The 22555-nt window shown below is 47.9% G+C and overlaps 10 protein-coding genes and 1 non-coding gene across 11 annotated transcripts; 4 read left to right on the top strand and 7 right to left on the bottom strand.

The window, feature by feature from the left end:
• Nucleotides 1-197: 197 nt before the first annotated feature.
• FVEG_12427 (hypothetical protein) lies at nucleotides 198-2242 on the bottom strand (the record flags this gene model as incomplete). Its single annotated transcript, XM_018901774.1, has 10 exons — nucleotides 198-722; nucleotides 777-899; nucleotides 952-1295; nucleotides 1342-1462; nucleotides 1510-1544; nucleotides 1597-1787; nucleotides 1837-1912; nucleotides 1964-2012; nucleotides 2064-2084; nucleotides 2144-2242. 10 exons carry the CDS (start codon nucleotides 2240-2242, stop codon nucleotides 198-200), a joined length of 1584 nt encoding a protein of 527 aa, XP_018760331.1.
• A 1178-nt stretch (nucleotides 2243-3420) lies between these two features.
• On the top strand, nucleotides 3421-6711 carry FVEG_12426 (serine/threonine protein kinase). Its single transcript, XM_018901773.1, has 5 exons — nucleotides 3421-5175; nucleotides 5225-5588; nucleotides 5649-5848; nucleotides 5899-6121; nucleotides 6177-6711. The coding sequence occupies exons 1-5, from the start codon at nucleotides 3494-3496 to the stop codon at nucleotides 6636-6638; spliced, it is 2931 nt and encodes a 976-aa protein (XP_018760330.1). The 5' UTR covers nucleotides 3421-3493; the 3' UTR covers nucleotides 6639-6711.
• On the bottom strand, nucleotides 6661-8198 carry FVEG_17252 (hypothetical protein; the record flags this gene model as incomplete). Its single annotated transcript, XM_018906505.1, has 5 exons — nucleotides 6661-6906; nucleotides 6958-7389; nucleotides 7436-7725; nucleotides 7776-7963; nucleotides 8023-8198. 5 exons carry the CDS (start codon nucleotides 8196-8198, stop codon nucleotides 6661-6663), a joined length of 1332 nt encoding a protein of 443 aa, XP_018760329.1.
• Nucleotides 8199-8456: 258 nt separating this feature from the next.
• Nucleotides 8457-8829, bottom strand: FVEG_17251 (hypothetical protein; the record flags this gene model as incomplete). Its single annotated transcript, XM_018906504.1, has 4 exons — nucleotides 8457-8484; nucleotides 8533-8543; nucleotides 8600-8647; nucleotides 8701-8829. The coding sequence occupies 4 exons, from the start codon at nucleotides 8827-8829 to the stop codon at nucleotides 8457-8459; spliced, it is 216 nt and encodes a 71-aa protein (XP_018760328.1).
• Nucleotides 8830-9804: 975 nt separating this feature from the next.
• Nucleotides 9805-12318, top strand: FVEG_12424 (hypothetical protein; the record flags this gene model as incomplete). Its single annotated transcript, XM_018901772.1, has 8 exons — nucleotides 9805-10065; nucleotides 10126-10364; nucleotides 10419-10569; nucleotides 10625-10743; nucleotides 10917-10961; nucleotides 11014-11787; nucleotides 11836-12049; nucleotides 12106-12318. The coding sequence occupies 8 exons, from the start codon at nucleotides 9805-9807 to the stop codon at nucleotides 12316-12318; spliced, it is 2016 nt and encodes a 671-aa protein (XP_018760327.1).
• Nucleotides 12319-12560: 242 nt separating this feature from the next.
• Nucleotides 12561-14037, bottom strand: FVEG_12423 (hypothetical protein; the record flags this gene model as incomplete). Its single annotated transcript, XM_018901771.1, has 3 exons — nucleotides 12561-13445; nucleotides 13501-13833; nucleotides 13882-14037. 3 exons carry the CDS (start codon nucleotides 14035-14037, stop codon nucleotides 12561-12563), a joined length of 1374 nt encoding a protein of 457 aa, XP_018760326.1.
• Nucleotides 14038-14315: 278 nt separating this feature from the next.
• FVEG_12422 (hypothetical protein) lies at nucleotides 14316-15730 on the bottom strand. The gene is made up of 2 exons (XM_018901770.1): nucleotides 15553-15730; nucleotides 14316-15500 (listed from the first exon to the last, which is right to left on the bottom strand). The coding sequence occupies exons 1-2, from the start codon at nucleotides 15626-15628 to the stop codon at nucleotides 14731-14733; spliced, it is 846 nt and encodes a 281-aa protein (XP_018760325.1). The 5' UTR covers nucleotides 15629-15730; the 3' UTR covers nucleotides 14316-14730.
• Nucleotides 15731-16099: 369 nt separating this feature from the next.
• FVEG_17250 lies at nucleotides 16100-16199 on the top strand. Its single transcript has one exon. It is a non-coding gene; the product is annotated as a tRNA-Leu (tRNA).
• A 223-nt stretch (nucleotides 16200-16422) lies between these two features.
• FVEG_12421 (hypothetical protein) lies at nucleotides 16423-18145 on the bottom strand (the record flags this gene model as incomplete). The annotated part of the gene is made up of 3 exons (XM_018901769.1): nucleotides 16423-16845; nucleotides 16894-17934; nucleotides 17981-18145. The coding sequence occupies 3 exons, from the start codon at nucleotides 18143-18145 to the stop codon at nucleotides 16423-16425; spliced, it is 1629 nt and encodes a 542-aa protein (XP_018760324.1).
• A 373-nt stretch (nucleotides 18146-18518) lies between these two features.
• On the top strand, nucleotides 18519-20858 carry FVEG_12420 (hypothetical protein). Its single transcript, XM_018901768.1, has 4 exons — nucleotides 18519-18878; nucleotides 18937-19453; nucleotides 19503-20217; nucleotides 20271-20858. The coding sequence occupies exons 1-4, from the start codon at nucleotides 18583-18585 to the stop codon at nucleotides 20657-20659; spliced, it is 1917 nt and encodes a 638-aa protein (XP_018760323.1). The 5' UTR covers nucleotides 18519-18582; the 3' UTR covers nucleotides 20660-20858.
• FVEG_12419 (hypothetical protein) lies at nucleotides 20694-22061 on the bottom strand. The gene has a single exon (XM_018901767.1). The coding sequence runs from the start codon at nucleotides 21685-21687 to the stop codon at nucleotides 21130-21132; it is 558 nt and encodes a 185-aa protein (XP_018760322.1). The 5' UTR covers nucleotides 21688-22061; the 3' UTR covers nucleotides 20694-21129.
• Nucleotides 22062-22555: the final 494 nt, after the last annotated feature.

The following is a 22555-nucleotide window of genomic DNA, read 5'->3' as shown; positions in this document are numbered from 1 at the left end:
TGAGTTAAGCTGAAAGCCGCTATGCCAAAAAGAGGAAGTTCAAATGATGACGCCAAGAGGGTTGTTTGTGAATTGATGGCGCTAATCCTTAAGAGGAGATTCAAAACTCGTTGCTCTATTTTATGAATCCTGCACAATTCTTTATGCAAGCTCTATCCCATCCTTACACTTTGCATACAGGTCACCAAGTTGATGCCTTACCTCGTATCAGCATCTAAAGTCTGCTGTATTCTTTGGCTCGGTAACCACTTCTCCGCTGGAGTGAACCACCAAGTTAACAAGGCCAGGATCGTAGTGCCAGCCATGATGATGGGTGCATAGTTCAGCGACTCAGCCGTGACTGGGAAGACATACGGCGAGTACAAGACAGCAACAACCCAGCCATTCCAAAATACTGCAATAATTTGGAAAGGCTTGCTGAGGCGCCCTAGACTCCATGCTGGTTTGGGAAAGTTCTTGGGTGTTAGAAAGAGTCGTGCAAGGGCGATGAGACCGTATGCAGCTGCTGATGGCACACCAGCGGCGGAAACCAGGGAGGTGAATGCTACCGCCGAGGGGAGGATGGTGCAGGTGATGATTGAGGCGACACCCCAGACGACGTAGACAGCGTTACGAGGTTGGCCCCCTTCTACCTTGGCGACCCAGCTGGACCAAGGCAGAACTCCATCTCTTGCCACCGCAAATACCAGTCGAGAAGCTGCAGTAACCGCAATTGCCGTGTTCTGGTTCAGGTAAGCTTCTTCGTTTTGATGCTAGTTGTGATGAAGAATACTTACAAACCAAAGAGCGAGTATGCAAACAATGTTCATGACGATATGTCCACCCTCACCGAGGATTGCAGCATATACTGAGACGAATGGCTGAGGACCGCCATAAGAGAAGAGTGTTTTCGCATCTGGCTGCAGTGACGTTAACGAGCAGCCCATACACTTCAAACGAAAAAAGACTCACCACGCAGAACAAAAAGAGAATGACTACGATAAACCCTCCGATGCCACTGATAACAGTGCTCCAGAAAATACCTCTTGCCGCCGCGACTGAAGCGTTCTTTGTCTCTTCAGCTACATGGCCCGAAGCATCAAAACCAATCAAGACGCCAGCGGTAGCAAGGTACGAAAGACACCAGTTCCAACCAGGAGGGGCTCCAGTGCCGTTATACGTTGTCATGAAAGCATCGTGTGTTGATCGGAAGCCAAGAGTGTTGCTTGTAGCGATGGGGAGCCAAATCAAGTTGAGGACGAAGTCGAGAATAACAATGCCACTCGACAACCCGAAGATCCACTTGAAGTATCGAGCTGCTGGGGTTAGAAGTGCTACAGAATTTGGTGAATGGAGGCTTACGGGGGAGTAGGTTCCAGATGCAGGCTAATGCGAGCATTATCTCGGTGAGGATCCATTGGACCGCTCGAAACTTGACGCTCGAGGAGTCGGATGGAAAGTCTGTGTTAAACACGACAATTTCCTTAGGAAGTCAGACCTGTTTCAACGCGCTGTTCAAAAACGACTTACCGAGAGCATGTAGTTCACAGCTGCTTGGGTGTTACCTTCATCCCACAACGTTAGCACTCTTCAGGTCAGATAGAGGTTCACACTGACTGGCGCAAAATGTCGTCCAAGCAGTCGTAGACCACCAAGCAACAACAAACCCAAACAACCTGCCATAGCGAGGACCGCCAGCTTCAGCAGCCCAGAGATAAATGGACCCAGCTAAAGGCAAGGAAGAACAGATCTCGGCGATGACTGCGGCGGTTATGAAGGTGAAGACACATGTCACGATGTAACTCGTCCTTTCGAAGGGATGAGCTAAGTGAGAGAGGGAGATGGGCAGGGACTTACCAGTATGCTAGATTACCGCCTGCTGCGATACCGGTTGAGAACGTTACGCGCACGCCTCCGATGAAGTAGAGGGCAGCTAGGTAGTGTTAGAGGCTCGCAGCGCAGCTCATTGGGTGGGATGACTGACCGAACGTGGTGGCGAAATTGTGAAATTGATTGAAGCTCCGTTGAAGAACCTGTCCTCTATTAGTTTTCATTCATTTGGTAGGCAGTTGCTCTGTTCTTACAGGTTTGTAACCGAGTTTTTCCTAGCATTTATCTGTCAGCTCCGAGTATTCTGCGTTTGGGCTATTTTTCGACTACCAACCAGGAGGATATTGTCCGAAGAAGTGTCGCTGGAATCGCCTCTAGCATCCCCGGCCGTGTCAACGGGGTTGTCTTGAGCGCCCTCCCGTATTATCGACATCGCTGCTTTCAGTAAATGTGTCAATTATAGGTGTTGATTCAGTCCGACGTGAATTTTGAAGGAATTAAAGTGTGAAAACATTTAGGGTACCTGAGGTATTTAGCTCGCGTATGACAGCCGGCTCATTCGGCACAGCACCCTGCTAGTAAAACTCAACGTGAACATTCTTCTAGGTGAAAATCACTCCACTGATAAGACAATGAGTTCCATAATTACTTTGCAGCTTCCACCACTAACAACTGAATGATAACACTAGAGCTAGGATAATATTTTCTTAGACCCATCTCTTCGTTCAAAACAGCCGATGCCAAGCACGTCATCCCACTTATAACCGTTTGATCGAATTCTAGACTCGCGAGGACGGGAGCATGTACGGAGTAGCCAATGTCGTGATAGGATGAGTTTGCCTCACGGTTCATGTGCTATTTATTGGCCAGTCTAACATACATCGCGATGAAACGCACCAATGAGGTACCTATAGAGACATTGACTAATTAAACTACAGCTGTCATACTACTTCACTCGGTAAGCTCGAATTACTCTGTAAACCATGGTAAGCGTTTAGCTTTAGAGATGTTTTATATATTCACTCCGCTCATTGGGATCTGATCTAGCGCTGCTAGCTATTTTTCTTCTCGCTACTATCTACTACTGAATTTCATCGTTGCTGGCTGCTGGTTGTTAATTATATATGCTGTTCTTGTTGCAATAAAGGTTACCGAAGAATGCGATATTATGGGAGGTATCTGTAGTATTGTTAAAGATCCTTAATACATTTAATTAAGAATTATATTCCTTATCTTTACTCTAGAAAAAGCCTAAGTCTATCTTTAAGATTAAAAATTTCAAAGCGTCCTGATGATGTTCTAAAGCCATTCTATAATTATGCTGCCTTGTGCAGCTGAGACTTGTGGCTAGGAGCCTAAATCCGCAGAGAGAGCTTTTAGTGGCATTCCAATGGCGCTCATACGTTGGCCTGCAGCTGAAAACAATGTCTTAGGCGCCTAAGAACGGTACATTATTAGGACTGTTGCAGGGCTTTGGCGAACCTCAACCAACCATGTTGCCTCTTTTCCCGCATCTTTCGTTAAGAGCGGAGACCGAAAGAGGCTGCTTATTCCCCCGCGCAAGCTGTTTGCTCATAAAGCCTGCGGCACGCACCCCACCACAAGGCTCCTACATCCTCGCCTTCATTTTCTTTCGCGTTACTCAGGACTCCAAACCAATGTTCGCGTTCTCTTGGCGTCTACGATGGCGAGACCAGATTACACTCAGATATGTCGCGACATAAGATCACAATTTACGATCAAGTTTAAAAAAGCCAAAACAAAGGACAAGTTCGCGACAAGAGGCATGGTCAGAGATATTCTATCACGGCCTTTGCTGAAAATGCTTTACGAGAGCATTTACAAGGATGCCAGCATCTCAGAGACAGGCCCAGACGATGTTAATGCCTGCCGCTTTGTTCGAAGTATAGAGAGAAAAATGCTGCACGACTTCTTGGCCATTTTATTATACGCAAAGTGCTCAATCAATGCCGCAAAAATCTTTACCAATGAGCTCGTATTCGGAAGCATGGCAGAGGAGCAGCAACAATATAGCGAAACTCCATATTTGCTCCCAGCAACTGAGGATTATCTCAACAGTCTGTTCGACCCCTTTGACGCCCAGGAAATCTTCGCTGAGCAACAGCCTTTCTGTACGATCGTACTTGGTGGACCAGGAGTCGTCACGATTGATCAAGACGATAAGCGGTCTCTGCCATGGCTAGACGAGAAACATATCGGTTCAGGTGCTTTTGGAAGTGTTTATGAGGTCAAGATACCCAAGGACCACTTGACAATGCATCGAGACTTTAACCAAACTATCAGAACTTCCAAACTCGTTGCTCGCAAAGACTACAAACCCGCCAAGGATATGGAGGAAAGCTTCGAGAAAGAGGTGGCATCTATCCGAGAAATATTCAGTGGCAACTCCAAGCACAACAATATTCTGGAGAGCTTTGGCACCATTATCATCAGGGGGCCAGAGCAAAAGTTCAGTTTACTTATGCCACTAGCAGAGATGGACCTGCAGAAGTATATGGAAAGCAATCTGGATATCTCTGCTGATGGCAGATGGGCGCGAGAGCGTATCATCAGCGCCTCTATAGGCCTGGCAGATGGACTTGATTTTCTCCATAGCAAGATGACTACAGCTGGAGGTGATCGACTGGTTTGCTATCATATGGATTTGAAGCCTAGCAACATCCTGGTGTTTCTGCATGACCCACGACCGGAAGGTAGTGATACAGAAGACCGAGACTATGGTATGATTTGGAAGCTAAGCGACTTTGGCTTGTCAAGAGTCAAGACCAAAACAAAGCCGGAAAAGAATCTGGACAGCCTCTTCGAGAGGAAACTCATCGACCAATCAAGCCAAGCGTCCCCGACCCAAAACAATCGAGGAAATGGCACATACCTACCAAGCGAAGCTCAGGATCAGGGAAAGACTATGGACCATAAGAGCGACATCTGGTCCTTGGGCTGCATTATCAGCGTCCTATTTACTTACATGGAAGAAGGACACTCAGCGCTCGAGCGATATAGCGATTTCCGACGCAAGTATAACAAGCCTCACAAGATGGTCGACGTCTTTTATCAGGAGAACAGGCGCAGTAGGGGCACCGGTTTGAACGTGGCTGTGACAGCCCAACACACCAAATTAATTGAAGCCGCAAAGAAACGAAACGCGGCTGAAGGGGAAGCGGTTTCATTTATACTGAGGTATCTGGAGAGTAGTGTCTTGGTGATTGACCAAGGCAACAGGTGCAACGCAGATTCAATAGTTCAATGCCTGGGAAAGACATTAAAAAAATATCAAACCGCGGAATCGTCCGCCAGGCCTGAAACCCCAGCAGAAAAGCCGTATTCCTTGCGCCTGAAACTCAAAGAGTATACATATGGCTTTCAACTTCAAGGCATCGAAGCTAACAGTATCTAGTGCCCTTACCAATGGTTTCCGCAAAGAGCGTTCCATCGTGCCACTAGATATCCACCGCTGGAGACTCGACATAGAAAAGTCTACTCGTTTCAAAGACTGTCGGAGTTCGCCGGATGGGCAATTGATAGCTTACTGGAGTGACAAGGCTATCATGGTATTCGACAGAGCCACCACGATATCAAGAATGAATTCTAGCAATACATTCGGCACCGGATTAAGAGCTACTTCAACGGAAAGCGTTCGAGATCGCGCTCTCAGGAACGTTGGAAACCATCGACTGGCTGGCGTCAGCTGTTCTTGGAAATCCCTGGGGCTGACAAACTCATACTTGGTTGCTGCTACGACAGAGACCAAGTCATTGGAAGTGAGTATAGATTTGCAAGGATATTCACAGGAGAGTCATGTAGCTAACACAGCCTGGCAGTGCTATGTGTTTGATATTGCGTTAGATCAAACGCTGCGAACCTACAGCAAAATCAGCTTGCCATACGGTGGGTTCCACAGTTTGACAGTATCACTAACTCAAAACGCGGTGGCATGTATCCTAAGCAATAATGATCGAGCATCATTGTTCACGGCAGTCATCGAGACGAATCTATCTGAACCAACCACGCCGTCGGCTAGGCGAGTACGAGTCACTGTGCTATTTGGAACCCCGCTAACAGGGCTACCAGTATCTTTTCGGAAACTTCAACACGACAAGAGTATCAGGATGCTGGAATCCGCCTTGTCCAACAGAAGGTTCTTGACCTAGACTGTTCTATATCCTCGGTCGAGCACGTAGCGCTCAGAACACAAGATGAAGGATATATAATTCTTCGTAGCGCATCGACTCTATTTCTATGCCTTTTCACAATTCGCCCTCCGAGGGTGGTGAAGCAAAAGCTAAAGCTTGGAGTAAGTTACTCGCAGAGTACCTAATACATAATCTAACATCACCGGTTGCCCCCAGTCACCCACTAGCAGCGCCTTACGGCTATTTACGGACATGGTTTGCGTCCCAAGTGAAGCAAACGAAGGCCAATCCGAAGTCATTGTGGTAGCACAGGCCCAGCGGATCTTCCATCTGAAGTTTCGAGGAGCCAACGAAGCTGCCTTAAGTGTCGCCTATCTTCCCATTGAACAATATCGAATACTCAAGATCGCGACAAATGGCCAAGTAGTCGTCGCTCTAGGAGCGCACTCTGGGAGCAGCCATATTTTTCTGCTCGAGGTAAAACTCTTAAATCCTAAAGTCCGCCCACAACTTCAGATAATTGCAGAGCTTAAAGAGGTGTCGACCTCTTGCCAGGCTAAGCTTAGTGTAATCGGCGACTGGAACGAACCCATTGCCTTGATAACCACCGCGACACCTGATGGACAATACCGTGTATATCACAAAGGTTTGAGTAGTTTAGCAAATAACACTAGTTGAGAAGAGTGGTTAAATTCAGCAATTATTCCATGCTGCCCAATTCCATATCAGAAGATTCCTTTCTACTTCTCCCAAGCATGAGTGTCTTAACAATTGGAACATTTCCTACTAAATGCCTAATAAGAGTTTTGTTTAGAAGAACATGATACAGCAGCAAGGTGCCAATAGTAAGGCCAGCAGAAGATACGAAGTATATCCATATCATGGAGGTCATTACAATCTGATCACCACTATCATCAAGATCAAAGAAGTTCATTCCAAAGAATGTCTGCCATCTATTAGTATCATAAATAACGAAAATCCTTAGGGTTAGACTTACTGCTGCAAATGAAGCCGGTAAATAGAACAAGGTCAGGGTAGTAATGAACACAGCAGATTTATTTAACCGAAGCATGTTGTCATTTTGAGCTTTGGCGTATAATTGCTCCCGGAATGATAGAGTGTTTGCCAGAAGCTGAGTATTTTTCTCAGTCAGTTTCTGTAGATACTCTGCTGTTCTAACGTATGCGCGGCATTTAAGCTGGTGGTTCTGAAATTCCGTTAACCCCGATATGGCTGACTGTCTATCATGCCCTGTTGAATCAGGATGCCAATTGCGACAGAGAGAAGATAAGCCCTCTAGTAGCTCGTCCGAGCTTCCCAGAAGGGCCAGCATCTGGAGTAAGCGGCTCTCTAGATAGGCCAAGTCGGTCAGATGGCGGTACTCGGCTTCCGTCAATTCTTCGATCCACGTAGCTACTGCTTTGTTCGCCTTGGGTACTGTTAGCTTAGAGCTATATCCTGAGTGGTTTCCGTACAATGGGGAGAAGCCTTGTCTCTAGGTATGTATTGTAAAGCCTCCAAGAGGAGAAATATGTGTTAAAGACTTGCTTGTGCAGCCAAAATGCGTCTTTCAGGGCATTTCTGGAGACTTTAGAAATGCAGTCCTGCACAACTTGATGCAGTTTGGAACCCTGTATTGGATTGAATAGGATACAAAGATTTTGTTTTGTTTCATTGTTAAATCTTTGGTAAATACCGCTCTGCCTAATAATCCAAGAACCTTGAGCAGCCTTGAATTCCGGATATCGAATTGTATACGACACCTCTACACCGTTCTTGAGTTATACAGCTTCTCCACCTTTTGGAATTGCTTACCTGCTATTGACCCATCGCGAGAGACCGTAAAAGGAATGCAAAAGGTTGATTCAACATCGAAGTCTTTCGCATAAAATGACGAGGCTACGTCCCAGATGCGAGACTTCAGTTCGAACCTGTCAACGATAAAGCTCAGCATCGATTTGGTGACCTGTAGAGGCTTCCAAGACTGGCGCTGACATATCGATCTAGTTGCCTCGCGTCAGTACAGTTGCTGTCACGGAGGTAAAGGTCCTAAGATACGTACATAAAGTGGTAGGGTTGTTCAAGGATTTCAGTGCGGCTGAAGTGGGACTGCACCTGCTCCAAGGTCGAGAACTGGTGAACTTCAGCCCCAGAGCATTCTTCCTCCGATACCCCGGCACCTGTACTGATGACCCTGATTGGCTCAGTGACCTCATTCACGAAGCACGGGTGAGACATATCCATGGAGACAAGAGATAACAAGGGAATTTGCGTCAGATTTTCAAGAAAAATGAAGGATGTAAACACTGGAAGTAAGGTAATATGAGTCAATATGAAACCTTTGAACCTTATATCCCATTTACACGAAGCTCAGCCTACAAATATCCCAATCATCAGGTTTTCTTTGCAGTCTGCCTCACAGCCTGATCATGCTCGCCGACCCAGCCATCGACGCCACGCTGCGGTCAGCATACCCAAAGATGCTCCCTTTCACCGTCATCGAGATTGAGGAATCTCAGCGAGCCTTGTCGTCGTTAGCTATCGTTATAGTTCATCTTATCATCGCGCTTACTCGAGTTCATTCTGTCAGTCTGTCAATAACAAACACGTAATAAGGACATAATGTCGATCTATCTTACCCGGGTCACTTGTCTCGGGGCCCAGAAAGCCCACTGGTCGTTAGTCATCTTCAAGGGCAAGTCAGCAGTGGAGAGCCCAGGTGCAAAGTGGCCACGCCTACACGGAGCCCAAAAATCCCTTTTCGCTCCGGAAAGAGATCCTCAAGGATTCTTTGCATCTTTACTCCATCGTAGTAGCGACTGTCGAAGACTTGATGTACCTGGACCTGTTTGGATTTGGATTTGGCCATTGTGGCTTTGCTGTTGAACAGTTGAAGTGCGCCGCTGTCTACTTGATGATGAAAAGTTTTTGCTTTGGCTGTTTTTCTTGAGTTGTATTTGTAAAACCTCCAGTCTATAACTGCGTACTTCGCCCTCTCGCAAACTTCAGGGGCTTGACTTCTGGTGATACAGAACCAAATTTTCATCCCTTGTGTGACCCAACTGCGGGGTTAAAGATCATAGAGGGATTGAAAACTCGTACTAGACCTTGGTGAAACGCCCGACCACTGTTCTGACATGCATCCGAGCGTTTGTTTGGTTACTGAAAATGTGATAAGCCTCTTATGCACGTTCTGTCACAAGCCACATGCAAGGAGCCAATATTCCAGCCTCTATTGAATGGCTATTGACTAGGCAGCCATGAACACACTGGCTATATTGTGTATCTTTTTCCCATTTATGGCCTTCTGACTGCTGTAGACTCATGCAGTCTTCCTTGTAAGGGTAATCAGAGGCTTGCGGCTGAAAATGACCGAGTCTAGGCCTGGTTGCCAAGAAATGGCTTGAAAGATGACGCCAGACTGCAATCAGGCTCCGGGAAGCCCTTAGAGAAACATGGCATCCAAGGAGCTCAGCTCAGCGGTGATTTATTGACTTCATGCTGTTGGGTGATATTAATCGTTGACAAGTGGCTCCGAATACCTTTTATTCAACATCATATGACGGCGTGACGCTGTGGGATTATGTATTGCAAGCAGATTACCATAGTACTATCGATTAACCAGTTACTATTTCCTGATGTGACACTGAAAGCGTAGTGGGCAGTTGGGGTTTGAACCCCCTAGTCTGCCTTGTTTCCTGGAGCCGCCAGCCTCACGCCTCGGCGCTTGAGTAGGCGAACGGCTGCGCCTGTCATCGCCTCATCACTATTCTTCTTAAAAGGAGGCTTCCAGCCTACCATTCGCATAATCAAAAATCCTTTAACATATTTATTATCACGCAAGATGTCTGAGAACGCATCCGGTCTGGGAGTAGGGCCCTCAGGTATTCCTCTAACTGTATTGCCTCACGGCCATGGGCTCCTCGACAGCGGTTCAACCGCGAGCAACGCACCTCCCGCCAGGGATACCACCGATCCGCCTAATGGTGGTGGTGATAACCGAGAAGCTCCAGCACGATTTGAAATAATCCACGAAGGTGAAACAGAAGCAACTCAGCTCCCCATTCACACAGTTCGCCGGAAGCTTAGAGGCATCCATATCTTTGTAGGTCATCAATATTCCCAGGCTGGAGAATAGAGCCATTAAGAACTAACGTCGAAACAGATGATCGCTGTGAATGGTACCCTTGGTACAGGTCTTTATGTTCGAAGCGGCCAGATCCTCGAGCTTGGAGGACCCTTGGCTGTGATCTTCTCCTTCCTCTTCCTCGGAATCCTGACTTGGGCTGTGATGCAATGCATAGCTGAGCTTTTATGTCTATGGCCCGTTCCAGGAGCAGTCCCTCTATTTGTGAGAAATTTTGTGGACAAAGAACTTGGGGATACTGTTGGCGTTGCGTATTGGTATGCATAAGAGTATCGGTTGCAGGATATTGAGCTAACACTAACTTATCGCAGGTACACATATTCTATAGGGTTCGCCGCCCTGATCGCCACTTCTGCCAGTGTCCTCAACTACTGGACCGCTGGCATAAGCGGATTCAGTGAGGGATTCGCCTACGTTGCGCTCCCCCTGATACTCGTGATAGTGAATTCTGTCAAGGTCGAGGTATGCTAAGTCTTGCACTAAATGTTTTAGCCATGATATCTGACCTTCTTATAAGATCTACGGCTGGATTGAAGTAGTCACCGGAATCATGAAACTCATTTTCTTGGCTATTATCATTATCTGGCTCCCCATCGCCATATTTAAATTTCCTAGAGAGACAGAAGATGGCTCTCAGTCAACAGGTAACTTGATATCTGCCGCACGATAGGCTTCGCCGCTAATACTCCCTCGAACAGATGAAGCACTTAACAACACGAGGTCTAGTAAGCATTTCAAATAGTAATTATACGCCTTACAAGGTCGTCAACTAATAGGCCATAACAATCAGGTTGGAACACCCCTTTCAGCAAATACGATAAAAAGGTGGCCAATAATTGGTTTGAAGCGTTTATGTGAGTACCCCTTATATTAAAAAAGCAAGGGGAACCTTCTGACTCTCATAAGGATGTGCCTGTCCCTTGCTATCTTTGCATATGCCGGAATCGAGAACATTGCGGTTTCCGTTATCGAAGCACGTTGGCCTTCTCAGCCATCAACACGAGACTCAAGCAGAGACTCTTCAGAGATTTTTGCGACACCTGCTATAGCGTCGCCACCTGAAGCATCCTCGCCTCAGAAACACAAGACGGCTCGAGATTCCGTCAAACGGACAATTGGGTTCACAGCTGTTGTTCTACCAATACTGGTAGCTTCTGCGTACACCATCAGTGGGTTATTCGTGTCCCTGGGTCTCAAACGGGATGACTGCGGTCTCCAGAGGCTTAGTTGGATGGAGGATGAAAAGTGCGGCAAGCCCGAGACTGACAAGGAGGGCTTCACGTTCTCGCCGTTTATTCTCATCGCAAAGACGTCGACCATTCCCAATCTTGATCACGTTTTAAACGCTTTTATACTGTTCACTGCACTCACGTGTGCTAACACTAATCTATACGTCGCGTCTAGGACGCTTTTTGGTATTACGCGGAACATTCGTTCTGGTGACTCGATGCCAGCAGCTTTAGCCTGGTTTGGTGTGACGGATCGCGACAGAGTACCACTACGGGCGATGGTCGTCACTGCACTTGCTTTCATTTGGGTGCCCTTCCTCCAAGGAACGAAGAGTGTCCACACTGGCTCGGATGCAGGGAAGTTTCATGAAATTCTTGTCCAGATGGGGTCCGTCAGCATCATCATTATATGGGCTTGCCTATGCTTGGCATATGCCAGATACCACTACTGGTTAGTTACCCGATTGCGTATCGCTGAAGATATTCTCACGTGTTGCAGTATTCACAAGTTTCGGGACTCGCTAGCAGAGGATGGTATACGCCTGGCGGGACATCGAGAAGCTGAATCTGATGCTTATCCCTATCAAAGCCACTGGCAGCCGGTCCTGGCGTACGGAGCGCTCGGGACCTGCCTGTTTATACTTCTTGTATGCAATGGGGTTTTCCTGTGGAAGGAATTTCATGTCTTCCCGTTCTTGATGGGGTATCTGACGGTGAGTGCACTAAGGAACCAGAGCCAAACATTAGGGAACTAATGAGATCACAACAGACTATTTGGTTCTTCGGAGTCTGGGTACTACTGAAGATATATAAGAAGTCATGGTCACCTTGGAATAGACTTGATGCGGAAGCCACAAAGACTTTGATCAAGGAGCTGAATGATCTACGAGATATATCCCTGGAACAGCCTGAAGATGATTCGGAGACCACTCGGTGGAATTGGATTAGGAAGCATGGATCTGGTGACACTGGGGCCAGATGAGATAATGACCTCCTCCACGGTGTCTGCTTCCACATGATGGACAAGAAGTACAATGGAAAGACCTTAAAGCCAAGTTAGGTAGAGACACGGTCGCCTTACATAGCCAGATAGCCTATCACTATATAGACTAGGGTCTTATATATGCTCCTAAAAGCATTTTGATGCAATTGAATTTACTCCCCATAAAGTAAATCTAGGATTTCAATCTAGCATCCTATCTGCCAGCTTTTCTGGGGAAGTTCCTACAGGCACTGAGAATACCACTGGTTCTGCTCCTTGCAAGTATACGGCGAAGCACAAACAGTAGGTCCAGTCCACGAAGCACCACCACACTGCCCATATCTCGGCACGCTAGGTCCACCGGAAATAGTCGGCTTGGAAGTAGTCGAGAGGGTCGTACTCGGCTTAGACGTGGCTGTAGCGGTGGCAGTAGGCTTCGTTGTCACAGCTTCTCCGTTAGCGGCATTAACAGCAGCAGCATGCTCATACACCAATGGCTGAGCCTCGTCGTCCTCAAGATAGATCGTGTTGCCATCATCGTGGTTCTTTCCGTAGGAGAACTTGCTGGTGCCGAATTGCCAGTACATGTCGCTGACTTGAAGATCAAGAGAAGCCTTTTGCCATTTGCTCAGGGTAGGAATGCGAGTCGACTTGTCGGTCCAGCCGTATTCTTCGTGAAGAACAGGCTTCTTAGCTGTGGCACCAGCGGCGGCGTGGTCTTTGATCCATTGAACGACCCAGTCGGTTGTCTTGCTCCAGTACTGAGGGTACGAGTGGAAGGTGTTGAAGTCAATGTTGGGAAGCTTAATCTCAGCATCAAAGTCAGTGCCGTCAGCGCCATTATAGGTCCAGTCATCTGATTGTCTGTTGAAGCCACCTTCGCTTCCGGTGGTGACGAGATGGTTTGCGTCGAGGGACTTGATGTATGTGCTCATCTCGCTGACCCAGGAAGTGATGGTTGCGGGGGTGCAGTCTGGTCCACGGGGGAGGTTTCGAGTTCCATCGGCGCCGCAGCGGGGCTCGTTGGCGATCTCCCAGGCGAAGACAGCGGGAGAGTCCTTATATCGGCTGACAACGGCGGAGATGTAGTTCTTGAAAGCCTTCTTGATAGCTGGAAGACGATAGAACTGTATCATTTGTTAGATGCGATCCTAGTCAAACAAACACTATCGGGAAACTCACATCATCATGGTACCGACCACCGAGATTGACGGTATAGACGTCCATACCACCATAATCAGCCCAGTTGTTGGTCAAAGCCAAAATGAGCTTCATATTAGTGTCTTCGGCAGCCTTAATCACAACATCGAGTTTGCTCAGATCAATCTTGACAGTTCCATCCTTCTCAAAGAACTGCATGACGGTGTTCTCAGCACCAGTGCCGTACTGAGGCAAGCCACCAGACACATAAGTCCTATTGTTGTCATGGAAAGCCCAGGTGCGCATAACCTTCAGACCAGCGTCTTTTGCAAGTTGAAGACCCAGCTTGACGTCTGAGTAGTGATCGGTTCCCCACTGAAAAGGTCAGTTCTGATGTGAATGTTCTGTTCTAAGGGCACTCACAACATTGAAGGGGAGATAGTAGGCATTGCTACCAGCGAAGAAAAAGTCCTTTCCATCAAGTTGGAACTTTGTGCCGTCGGTAGTGACAAAGCCAGCTGGGACAGCCAACGCTGGGACGCTAGCAAAAGCGGCCGCGACAATTGAAGCAAACTTCATCTTGAGATCTGAAGAATGACTGAACTTGATCAATTCTACGAATCATGATAACTAGCGATTGACCAAATCTTATATATGTGTTACATTCGGCATACCAAATGCACATGCCATTCCCCTCATCCCCATAGGGTGATTAATGCAGCATACCGGAGGTCAACACCCCGTGATATCCGGATTCGGAACGGCACAGGGTGATCTTCTTGATACGGGTCGGAACGCCGCGATAGTCGAGCCGTTATGCTTTGGGAAATTGAAAAGTGTTGCATTTCCATTCCTGAAGCCTTGTCACGCCATGATAGTCATTTGTGGATTAACGGGCCTGTGCCGTCGGGTGGACAACCTCAAGGCACAGATCTTGCATGATCAGAAGAGATTCACATATACCCCCAATATAGTCCACCAGTTGGAGCGATGCAACCTTACTGCATGCTGACCCCGCACGATCAAGGACAATGCATTAACCCTAATCTAGAGGTTTGCCTGCCTCCGTGATCCCGAATGCTATATAGTCAAGGCCAAAGAAGCTTAATATCACTCACGTATGATATCATCGTGGGTTATTCTCTCAGCACTGACCCTCCAAAAGCTGTTCTCAAAATCCGAGGACGCACGTGCTCTACGCGTATTCGCATGGAGTGCCTATTCAGGCAAGCAAACTACATACTGACGGCGGCATATACGACAACGTGCTGTCTAATCCGCACTCCTCCATCTGAACGTCACTGGCTCCAAAGGATTAAAATCGCCTTGCCCTTCATATCCTTCAAAGCCCATCCAAGGCGCATAGAAAGTAACACCATAATCATCCGTACTCTCCTCCGTGTAGAAGTTCCGAAAAACGCCAGTATCCGCTTGACAATCCCAAGCATCGTTGTCTCTGGGAGGGATGGTGTAGTGTCTACAGTGGCCAGCGGGAATTGAGCAAGAGAGCTCCCCGCCACTTTTGAGGTCGCATGTAATAGGCGCGCCGAAGTATGTATTTGACGCCGAGCAATCAACGAACCAGCCTGGGTTAGGTACTGTACCTGCGGCCCAGCGGATGCAGACGAGTGGGAAATTGGGGTTGTATGGATCGGCGCGGCGGAGATAGCCTGTGCCTTGTTCGAGGACGAGGGCGGCGGGTTCCCAGGCTGAGTTGGAAGAGAATTGGAGATTGTAATAGTTTTCCTTCTGTCCCATCACTATACCATCTGCCGGTCCGCCTTCGGCAATGATGTTGAAAGTTGTGACTGCGGCTTCTTCCGAGGTGGTTGTTGTAGGTACGAGCATTGTAGTCTCTGTTGTGTCGAGTGATGTTATGGAGGCCGTAGTGACAGGTTCAGTCGATGTCAACGCGAATGAAACATCAGTGGTAGAAGTCTGAGTGGTCTCTGTTTCAGTTGTGCTGGCTGTCTCTGTGGAGGCGACTACAGACACTGTCGCCAGAGTTGAAGTCGTCACGACCGCGTCGCTCGATCGGGAAGCTACAGAAGCTCATTAGATGGTGTAGTTGACTCATGCGCTCATATAACTTACCAGAACTGGGTTTGCAAGGGCCTGCTCTAGCCGCTGGGAGCCCAAAGGCAAGTAAAAGAATTGAGTTGAAACGCATAACGAGAGACTGGCCAAAAAAGTTTGGCTTGACAGCGCCGAAGAAAAAAGGCAAGGAAAAGGAGAGCGTAGAAAATGTCCGGGTGGCGGCTGTCAGAAGTAGGATTTAAAAGGAGACCCTGACAGTTGGCCCACATAAGGAATCGATAGTTTTGAAGCTATCGACACTGCCAAGATGTTCTAGAGCTGTTATTTGCTGGCGACCCTAGGTCACAAACAGGGGCAGGCAAGCCACTAAATTAAGTGTCGCGGAAACAGCGGCTTTAGCGATAGAACAACTTCTAGAGCATGGAAAGGAAGAATTAAGTATAAAGTATGTTCTGTAATGACTTTAATAGTAGGTAGGCATCAATTTCTGCTTACCAGTTTCATTCTTTAGGGGTTCAAAGTGCAGAGATAGAGGCTACTGATTGCTTCTGAATTGCTAGTGAACATGAGTCAAGGTTTTGCTTTGAGCCATTATCTAATCATCGGTGAGATGGCCGAGTTGGTTATGGCGCCAGGTTAAGGTTAACCTTAACACCAATTTCCTGGTGGAGCAATCCTCCTGGGTTCGAGTCCCAGTCTCATCAGTTTATCTTTTTGCCTTTTCCATCTCGAATTCTTGACTCATTAGTCGACAGACTGAGTTTGGAGACGCATTGTTCTTTTTTGCTCCTACTGGTGGCACTTGTTATGCTCTAGTCACTCAACTTGGCAAGGGCCACAAATCTAGACATAGCTCCAGGTGACTATACACTCTATCAGGCGACCATTGCTACTAAAGATAATATACACGCGCGCAATTTTAATGAGTTATGCAGCTGCAACTGCCCCGGTCGTTTTCTTGTTCGCCTTGACGTTCTTCCACTCAAACCCAAAAGACGTAATAAGGGCGAAGCAGCCCATGCCCAAGCCAAGATACCAGATTGATCTCATCGAATCGTTGTAAGCATTCAATACCAAGTCAACCTTGTCAGAAGGCACCAGGTTCCAAAGATTAATCGCTCCACTGTTCGCAAGTGTATTAACGTCAACCCCAGGAACATACTTGGCAATTTTGCTCTCAAGTTGTCCTTCGAGGAGAGTCTGCGACACGGTGACAAAGACTGTTCCACCAAGAAACATGACAAAGTTGAGGATGGATAGGCCAATGGGGCTATCGCTGTCTGAGAGGGCAGTCTGGATGGCGATGGCGGGCTGCTGCAATGTCAAACCCATGCCTGCTCCAGTAATGATCTGCAATCCCTGGTCAGCGGCACTCAACACTATGTGGACTAAACATACCTGATAACCAATCCACTTTGCCTTACTAACATCCGCCGTCCAGGTACTGATCAGCGCCGATCCAACAATAAACACAGCACATCCAGCGATAGCAAACGGGGTGTAGTATCCAATCTTGCTGACCAAAACACCGCCGAGAATAACGCAGAACACATTGCTCAGTAAAAGTGGTATCAGAGCTAATCCTGAATCTTGAGGTGACTTTCCTTTGACTACCTGGAACCAGACAGGAAGGTAAAACGCGTAGATTACCAGTACGGAACCAATACCCAGGGCGTTCAGGCAGGCAAAGAATGTGGTTCGTTGGAAGAGGATTCGTGGAGGCACTGTCGCCTTTTCTTTCCTCCAAGCTTGGTAGCCAGCGAAGACGAGGAACGAAACGCCAAAGACGACAAAGAGAGCGATAACGCGTCCACTTGTCCATTGTTGCTCCTCTTTTCCAAACTCGAGTGCGAAGAGAAGGCAAACAATTGATCCAGCAACCATGAGAAAACCCAATGGATCAAGGTCCAGGAATCTTTGGCGCCATGACTGGGGCGGTTCACTGGGCGGTGGTCTGTTTGGCGCCAAGATGAACAGAAGGATAAGTGAGAGCCCACCGATGGGAACGTTGATCCAAAAGCACCAACGCCATGTAACAGAGGTAAGATAACCGCCAAGGATCGGCCCCAGGATCGATGAGATTCCAAAAGCAGAACCAAGGGAACCAAGATACTTCGGTCTCTCCTCCAAAGGAAACAGCAGTGTGATGTAGATAAACACCCCAGAGCCAATTCCCGCACCTCCAATGCCGGTGATGGCTCGTCCAACGATTAATGCATTCGAGTTCGGTGCAGCTGCACAAACAATAGACCCGATCTCGAATATGGCGGTTAAGATGAAAAGAACCCATTTGGTGGAGTAGTATTTGAAGACGAGACCGAAGGAGAGCTGGAAGACGCAGAGGGGGAGGAGGAAGGCGGATTCGTACCAGGCGATATCGCCGAAGCTGTCGAACTCGGCGGAGATGGTGGGAATAGCTGTGCCGATAATTGTGCGGTCCTTGGAGGTGTTAATATGTGAGGTGAGTGAGTAGGGGGCGGCTTACCAGTGCGACGAGGAAGAATACGAGGAAGAGAGCTAGCATTGTTGGAAGGACGACTTTCTTTGGTGGGTATGTCTTTTCGGTATTAGCGTCCTCGGAAGGTGTCTTTTCCATGTCGGCGCTTGACCTGTTGGTTGGCGTCTCATCTCTGGTGTCTTTCTCGTCCATCATGACAGCTCTTATTGAGTAGCGAGACAGGTGCTGCGATGTCTAGTGTTTTGTTCAATGAGGTATTGGTCCAAGAGAGCTTGAACAGTCTGCAACAGTGAATAAGAAGCTTGGTAGAAATATTATTCTGTACTGAGACTGAATGATGAAAAGCAAAGCGAAGTATCAGCATGATCTTAAATAAAGCAGAAGTTGCTGTTGGCATTCCAAGTCAATTACATATCTCCCTGCCAGATCGTCAAGCATCATGTCAATCAACCAATGAGACACCACCCTCAGAATCTCGGGCTCGGTACCGAGCCCGAGCTAACCAATCTCACCACCAAAAAACTCGTGGGGTCGCCCGAGCTTTTAATTACACAACGTCATGAATCGCGACACGACCGATCATCAACCCTCGATAACACCACGACGATCACGGCGTAATACCCCCCAATATGAGAAGCCAGGCCTGCGAACCATGTGCGAAACGCAAAGTCAAGTGCGACAGGGCAGAACCCCCATGCTCCAATTGTAAGCGTCGCAAGGGTGATGTTTGCACTTACCCTGAAGTCTCGCCTTTCGAGAGGATTAGAAAATTGGAGGAGGCGGTGAGAGCACTGGGTGGTGATCCGTTGTCTGATACACCTGAGAGATTGAGGGGACAGAGTGTGAAGAACAGTCCGAGGGAGGGGAGTCATGCTGTAACGCCGATTATTGTACAGGAGGAGGGGAAGTCTGTTTATCACGAGTCGTAAGTCAGATCAGAGGTTTTCCTGGTACGCATTATGAGACTGAATTCGATAATGTAGAGAGGGTTGGCATACTTGGATCGACGTATCGCGCCTTTACAAAGGTTCCAAACCAAAAACTAACGCTTCGGACCCCCGAGGTTCAGCCCTATCACCAGGGAAGCATCTCCCGCACGCCTTCCACGGCTCACCATGGCGAGATAACACCATCCTCTCGGAGAAACTCGACTTTTGCCCGATACCCCAAGAAGAAGCTCTCCAGCTCTGGGACTTCTTCATGGAGCGAGTCGAGCCTATTGTCAAGATAAGCTTCAGCTGGACTCTTTCTCATCTTAGAGCCGCTTTGACGGATGTTGAGAAGTGGAGGAGCCTTGACAATGGAGACCATGTGCTCATACTGTCAACTTGTTTATTCGGCGCTACGAGTCTGACGAACACCGAGTGCTTGGATCTGTTCGGTCGCACGAAAGCATCTCTTACCAATGAATGTCGCGTTCAGTGTGACATGGCGTTCTCAAGGATAAGTCTGCTTGCTATTGACACCATCTCAACACTGAAAGCCATGTGTCTGTACATCGTGAGTCGCGTTACCAGACCCCACCTATCACGTACTGACACACTAGTAGAAAGCAAATGTCGACGTGCTCACGTCCCGCAGCATGTGGACTTTAATGGGTCTGATCTCCCGAAGCGCAGAGCAACTCGGTATGCACCGCGACGGCACGGTACTAGGTCTTTCGCCCATCGAAACAGAAGAACGTCGTCGAGTCTGGTGGCAGCTTCAACATCTAGATCTTATTCTTTCACTGAAAAATAACGTTACTCCATTGTCATTTGGAACAGGCTGGGACGTCAAGCTTCCTCTCAACATTGAAGACGACGACATCGATCCAAGTTCGACAACACCGCCAAAAGAACGAACTGGTCTCACGAGTTTCTCGTATGCGCTGTTTACATACTGGAAAATGGAGAGGCAGCGCAAGTTTCGAATGACGACAGCAAGCCAAGCCACAGCGATTGATACATCTCTCCTCGGCTGTTTGGCTGACTCCGTCATTGACGACCTTGAGGCTGGCCTCAACGAAAACTTTCTGCAGTATTGTGATCCAATCAACCCGTTGCACACGATACTACAGATCTCTGCACGGGCTGTTGTCAACGTCTTACGGCTGAGAAAGCTGCATGAGGCTCGTATGCGATCTCAGAATAGTGATGACCCATGTCATGTTGAGCACTTTAATGCTTGTATGCAGGGCATGGGGTATATCGTCGTCTCACATTCAAATATCCAGCTGAAGCCATTTATGTGGCTTGTCGAGAGCTCATTTCTCTGGTATGCTTGTAAGTCGCAGCCCTATATCTGGCTTGGTCGTATCCGGCTGATTAATCCGTAGTCATTGGAATCTTGGTCGACATGTCGAACTTGAAAGATGTCACCCTTATAAAATCAGCCTGGACGCTACTCTCTCAGCTCTACGCTGTAGCAGATCATATATCTGATCTTGAAGACGACAGGAGAAAGTCACATGCTGCGAGATCAGTAGTTGCAACATGGTATGAGTGCAGCCAGAAACCAGGTCTGGCTGGTATGCAGAAGCCAGGGTTTGTATCGAAGCTTGAGAAGGACTTGGCAGACTTGGAAAGTAAGATAAATGAAGACAATGGAGGCCAAATCAGTGTCGTACAGGAGGTCTGGCAAACCCAACCTGTAGAGACCGAACTACAGCCGTTTGGGTTTGAGTTCACGGACATTGACTGGGCGTTTTGGGACAGTATTAGTTAGACCCCCTTTGCTGTGTATATGCCACTTGCAAAGTTTGAGGTCAGAGTGTCAAGATGCGCTGGGGTAAAAAGAAAATCGAGGGAGTTTAAAGAGTGTGTATAAGCAAAGCAACAGAGTCTAGTCAGGGAACCATATGCCAGAATTTTTACATCCCAAGTTGGAATTTAGCAAGGAAGGTAAGAATACAAGAGAATGGGCATGAAGTACTATTGTGTTGATAACGGCCACGTTTCTTTTGCGAACCCTATAGAGCCGGACGCCGAAAGCCTAACTCAACGCCAAGGCCCTATCACATAAAGTTTCATTTCAGAGAGGCCGAGTGCCGCTATATGAATGACAACTCGAAACCTTTAAGGTTCAGTCTCGTAATCAAGCCACCAGTTTGTCCAAACGCCCCCTTCTACTCATGAACCTTTGAATAAGGGTGCCAGAGTCAGTAGCAAGGCCTCCTTCTCCCTCTGAGTCATGATTTAATTCCCGGGATCGATGCTTGCTTGGCCGCCAACGAGACGACGCTGATTCGCGGGCACCATATTAAACAGTACATACGGGAAAGACTCAGAAGAATTCTTTTCTTGAGCAGCTTGGGCCTTCGCAGCCCTTTTCCGTTCTTCCTTCTGCTTCCGGCGATGGTCTTTGAGGTACTTCTCAATGTTGTCATATTCCCGAATCCATTCGTGCAGAAGTTCCAGCCTTGCTCTCATGTCGTCGCGAATGGCTCGCCTCTCGAATGCTTCTGCTTCTATCATTACTCGCCGTAAATTGACTTCGTCCAGCTTGTTTCGTTTCTCCGCGTCATCGGAGGTCGTGAGACATATTATCGCGCGCCTGATGCGGTCGAACATGTTGGGCTTCTGTGGAGTTGGTAGACTTGATGGCTGGCTTGCGTCGTGCGCCGTTGGGGGTGTTGACAATACGGCGGATAGCTCTTGATGGCTGCTGTTTCTGCGTTCAGTGATCCAGATCGAGGGGACCGTAGGAGAAGACCTAATCGCTGGGTATGCGGTCAAGAAGGGTTTGTCTTGCATACATTGATCTAGGCGTCGCAGACTCGTTCCAATTCCACACGTGACTGGTTTGTACAGCAGTACCAATCGAGGAAATTGAATAAATGAGATATCAGTGATGTCGACAGCTGCCGGATGAGAACGATGTTGGTGAAGAATTGAGTGGAGGGCCGGAGGTTTATGTGCTCAAGCCTGCCACATCCCCTCAGTTCACACTCTGGGACTGTAGCAAAAGCATAACTTAATTTCCTGGTGCAATGTCTCAAACGATACAAGAAGGGCCGGAAACTAAATGGCCACATGCTGCTCCAGCGATGAACCTTCTATGTGAAAAGGCCGAGCTTGTCCGTTACTGATGACTTGGGGGCTTTAGCCTTAGAACTCATGTTCAAGCCACAGCCTCGAGTTGGCCGTTCCCAACTTGATGGCATTGGCCCTGCCCCTGTGACTGTGGCAACCAGATGTGATTTTCGCAGTTGAGTCTTTTGGCCGAGAGCTTAAACCAGCATACAGAACTTAGAAAATTGTCCAAGACTGGATAGGCATGGCCATCCAGGTTGGACAGATGGGTCAGGTTGGGCCAGCAAAACCTCCCATTCCATCGGCTTCTCAAGGTTCTCTCTGCCGGAATAAGCTCTCAGCCACAAGTGTCAACTGCAAATAACACTTCTAGCCGACAACCTAGACATCAATACCCCATCGGCTTCTCAATCAAGCATACGCGTCAAGGGCAACCATATTGCTAAGGACATAATGTAGTTGAACTTAATTAATTCCCCGAACAATCGATCTTCCAATCGCGGCATTAGGGGTTAATGTTCTTAGTCTGACTAGTTAGTGAATATATAAAGCGTTCAAACGCTTATCTTCTATCGGTACGTCTCGTCTG

The sequence above is a fragment of the Fusarium verticillioides genome, chromosome 4 (assembly GCF_000149555.1).
Source record: "Fusarium verticillioides 7600 chromosome 4, whole genome shotgun sequence".
Lineage (NCBI taxonomy): Eukaryota > Fungi > Ascomycota > Sordariomycetes > Hypocreales > Nectriaceae > Fusarium > Fusarium verticillioides.
The sequence above is the reverse complement of the archived record's forward strand: the minus strand, read 5'-3'. Positions and strand labels throughout refer to the sequence as shown.

What these genes read in the sequence shown, in the direction of transcription:
- FVEG_12426 (XM_018901773.1), top strand. Translation starts at nt 3,494, where the DNA reads ATGGCGAGACCAGATTACACTCAGATATGTCGCGACATAAGATCACAA. An exon ending in CCAACCACGCCGTCGGCTAG is followed by an intron (nt 5,849 to 5,898) that starts GCGAGTACGAGT and finishes CAGGGCTACCAG; the next exon opens with TATCTTTTCGGAAACTTCAA. An exon ending in AGCAAAAGCTAAAGCTTGGA is followed by an intron (nt 6,122 to 6,176) that starts GTAAGTTACTCG and finishes GGTTGCCCCCAG; the next exon opens with TCACCCACTAGCAGCGCCTT.
- FVEG_12422 (XM_018901770.1), bottom strand. Translation starts at nt 15,628, where the DNA reads ATGCGTTTCAACTCAATTCTTTTACTTGCCTTTGGGCTCCCAGCGGCT. An exon ending in CCCTTGCAAACCCAGTTCTG is followed by an intron (nt 15,501 to 15,552) that starts GTAAGTTATATG and finishes GAGCTTCTGTAG; the next exon opens with CTTCCCGATCGAGCGACGCG.
- FVEG_12420 (XM_018901768.1), top strand. Translation starts at nt 18,583, where the DNA reads ATGAGAAGCCAGGCCTGCGAACCATGTGCGAAACGCAAAGTCAAGTGC. An exon ending in AAGTCTGTTTATCACGAGTC is followed by an intron (nt 18,879 to 18,936) that starts GTAAGTCAGATC and finishes TCGATAATGTAG; the next exon opens with AGAGGGTTGGCATACTTGGA. An exon ending in CTCATTTCTCTGGTATGCTT is followed by an intron (nt 20,218 to 20,270) that starts GTAAGTCGCAGC and finishes ATTAATCCGTAG; the next exon opens with TCATTGGAATCTTGGTCGAC.
- FVEG_12419 (XM_018901767.1), bottom strand. Translation starts at nt 21,687, where the DNA reads ATGCAAGACAAACCCTTCTTGACCGCATACCCAGCGATTAGGTCTTCT.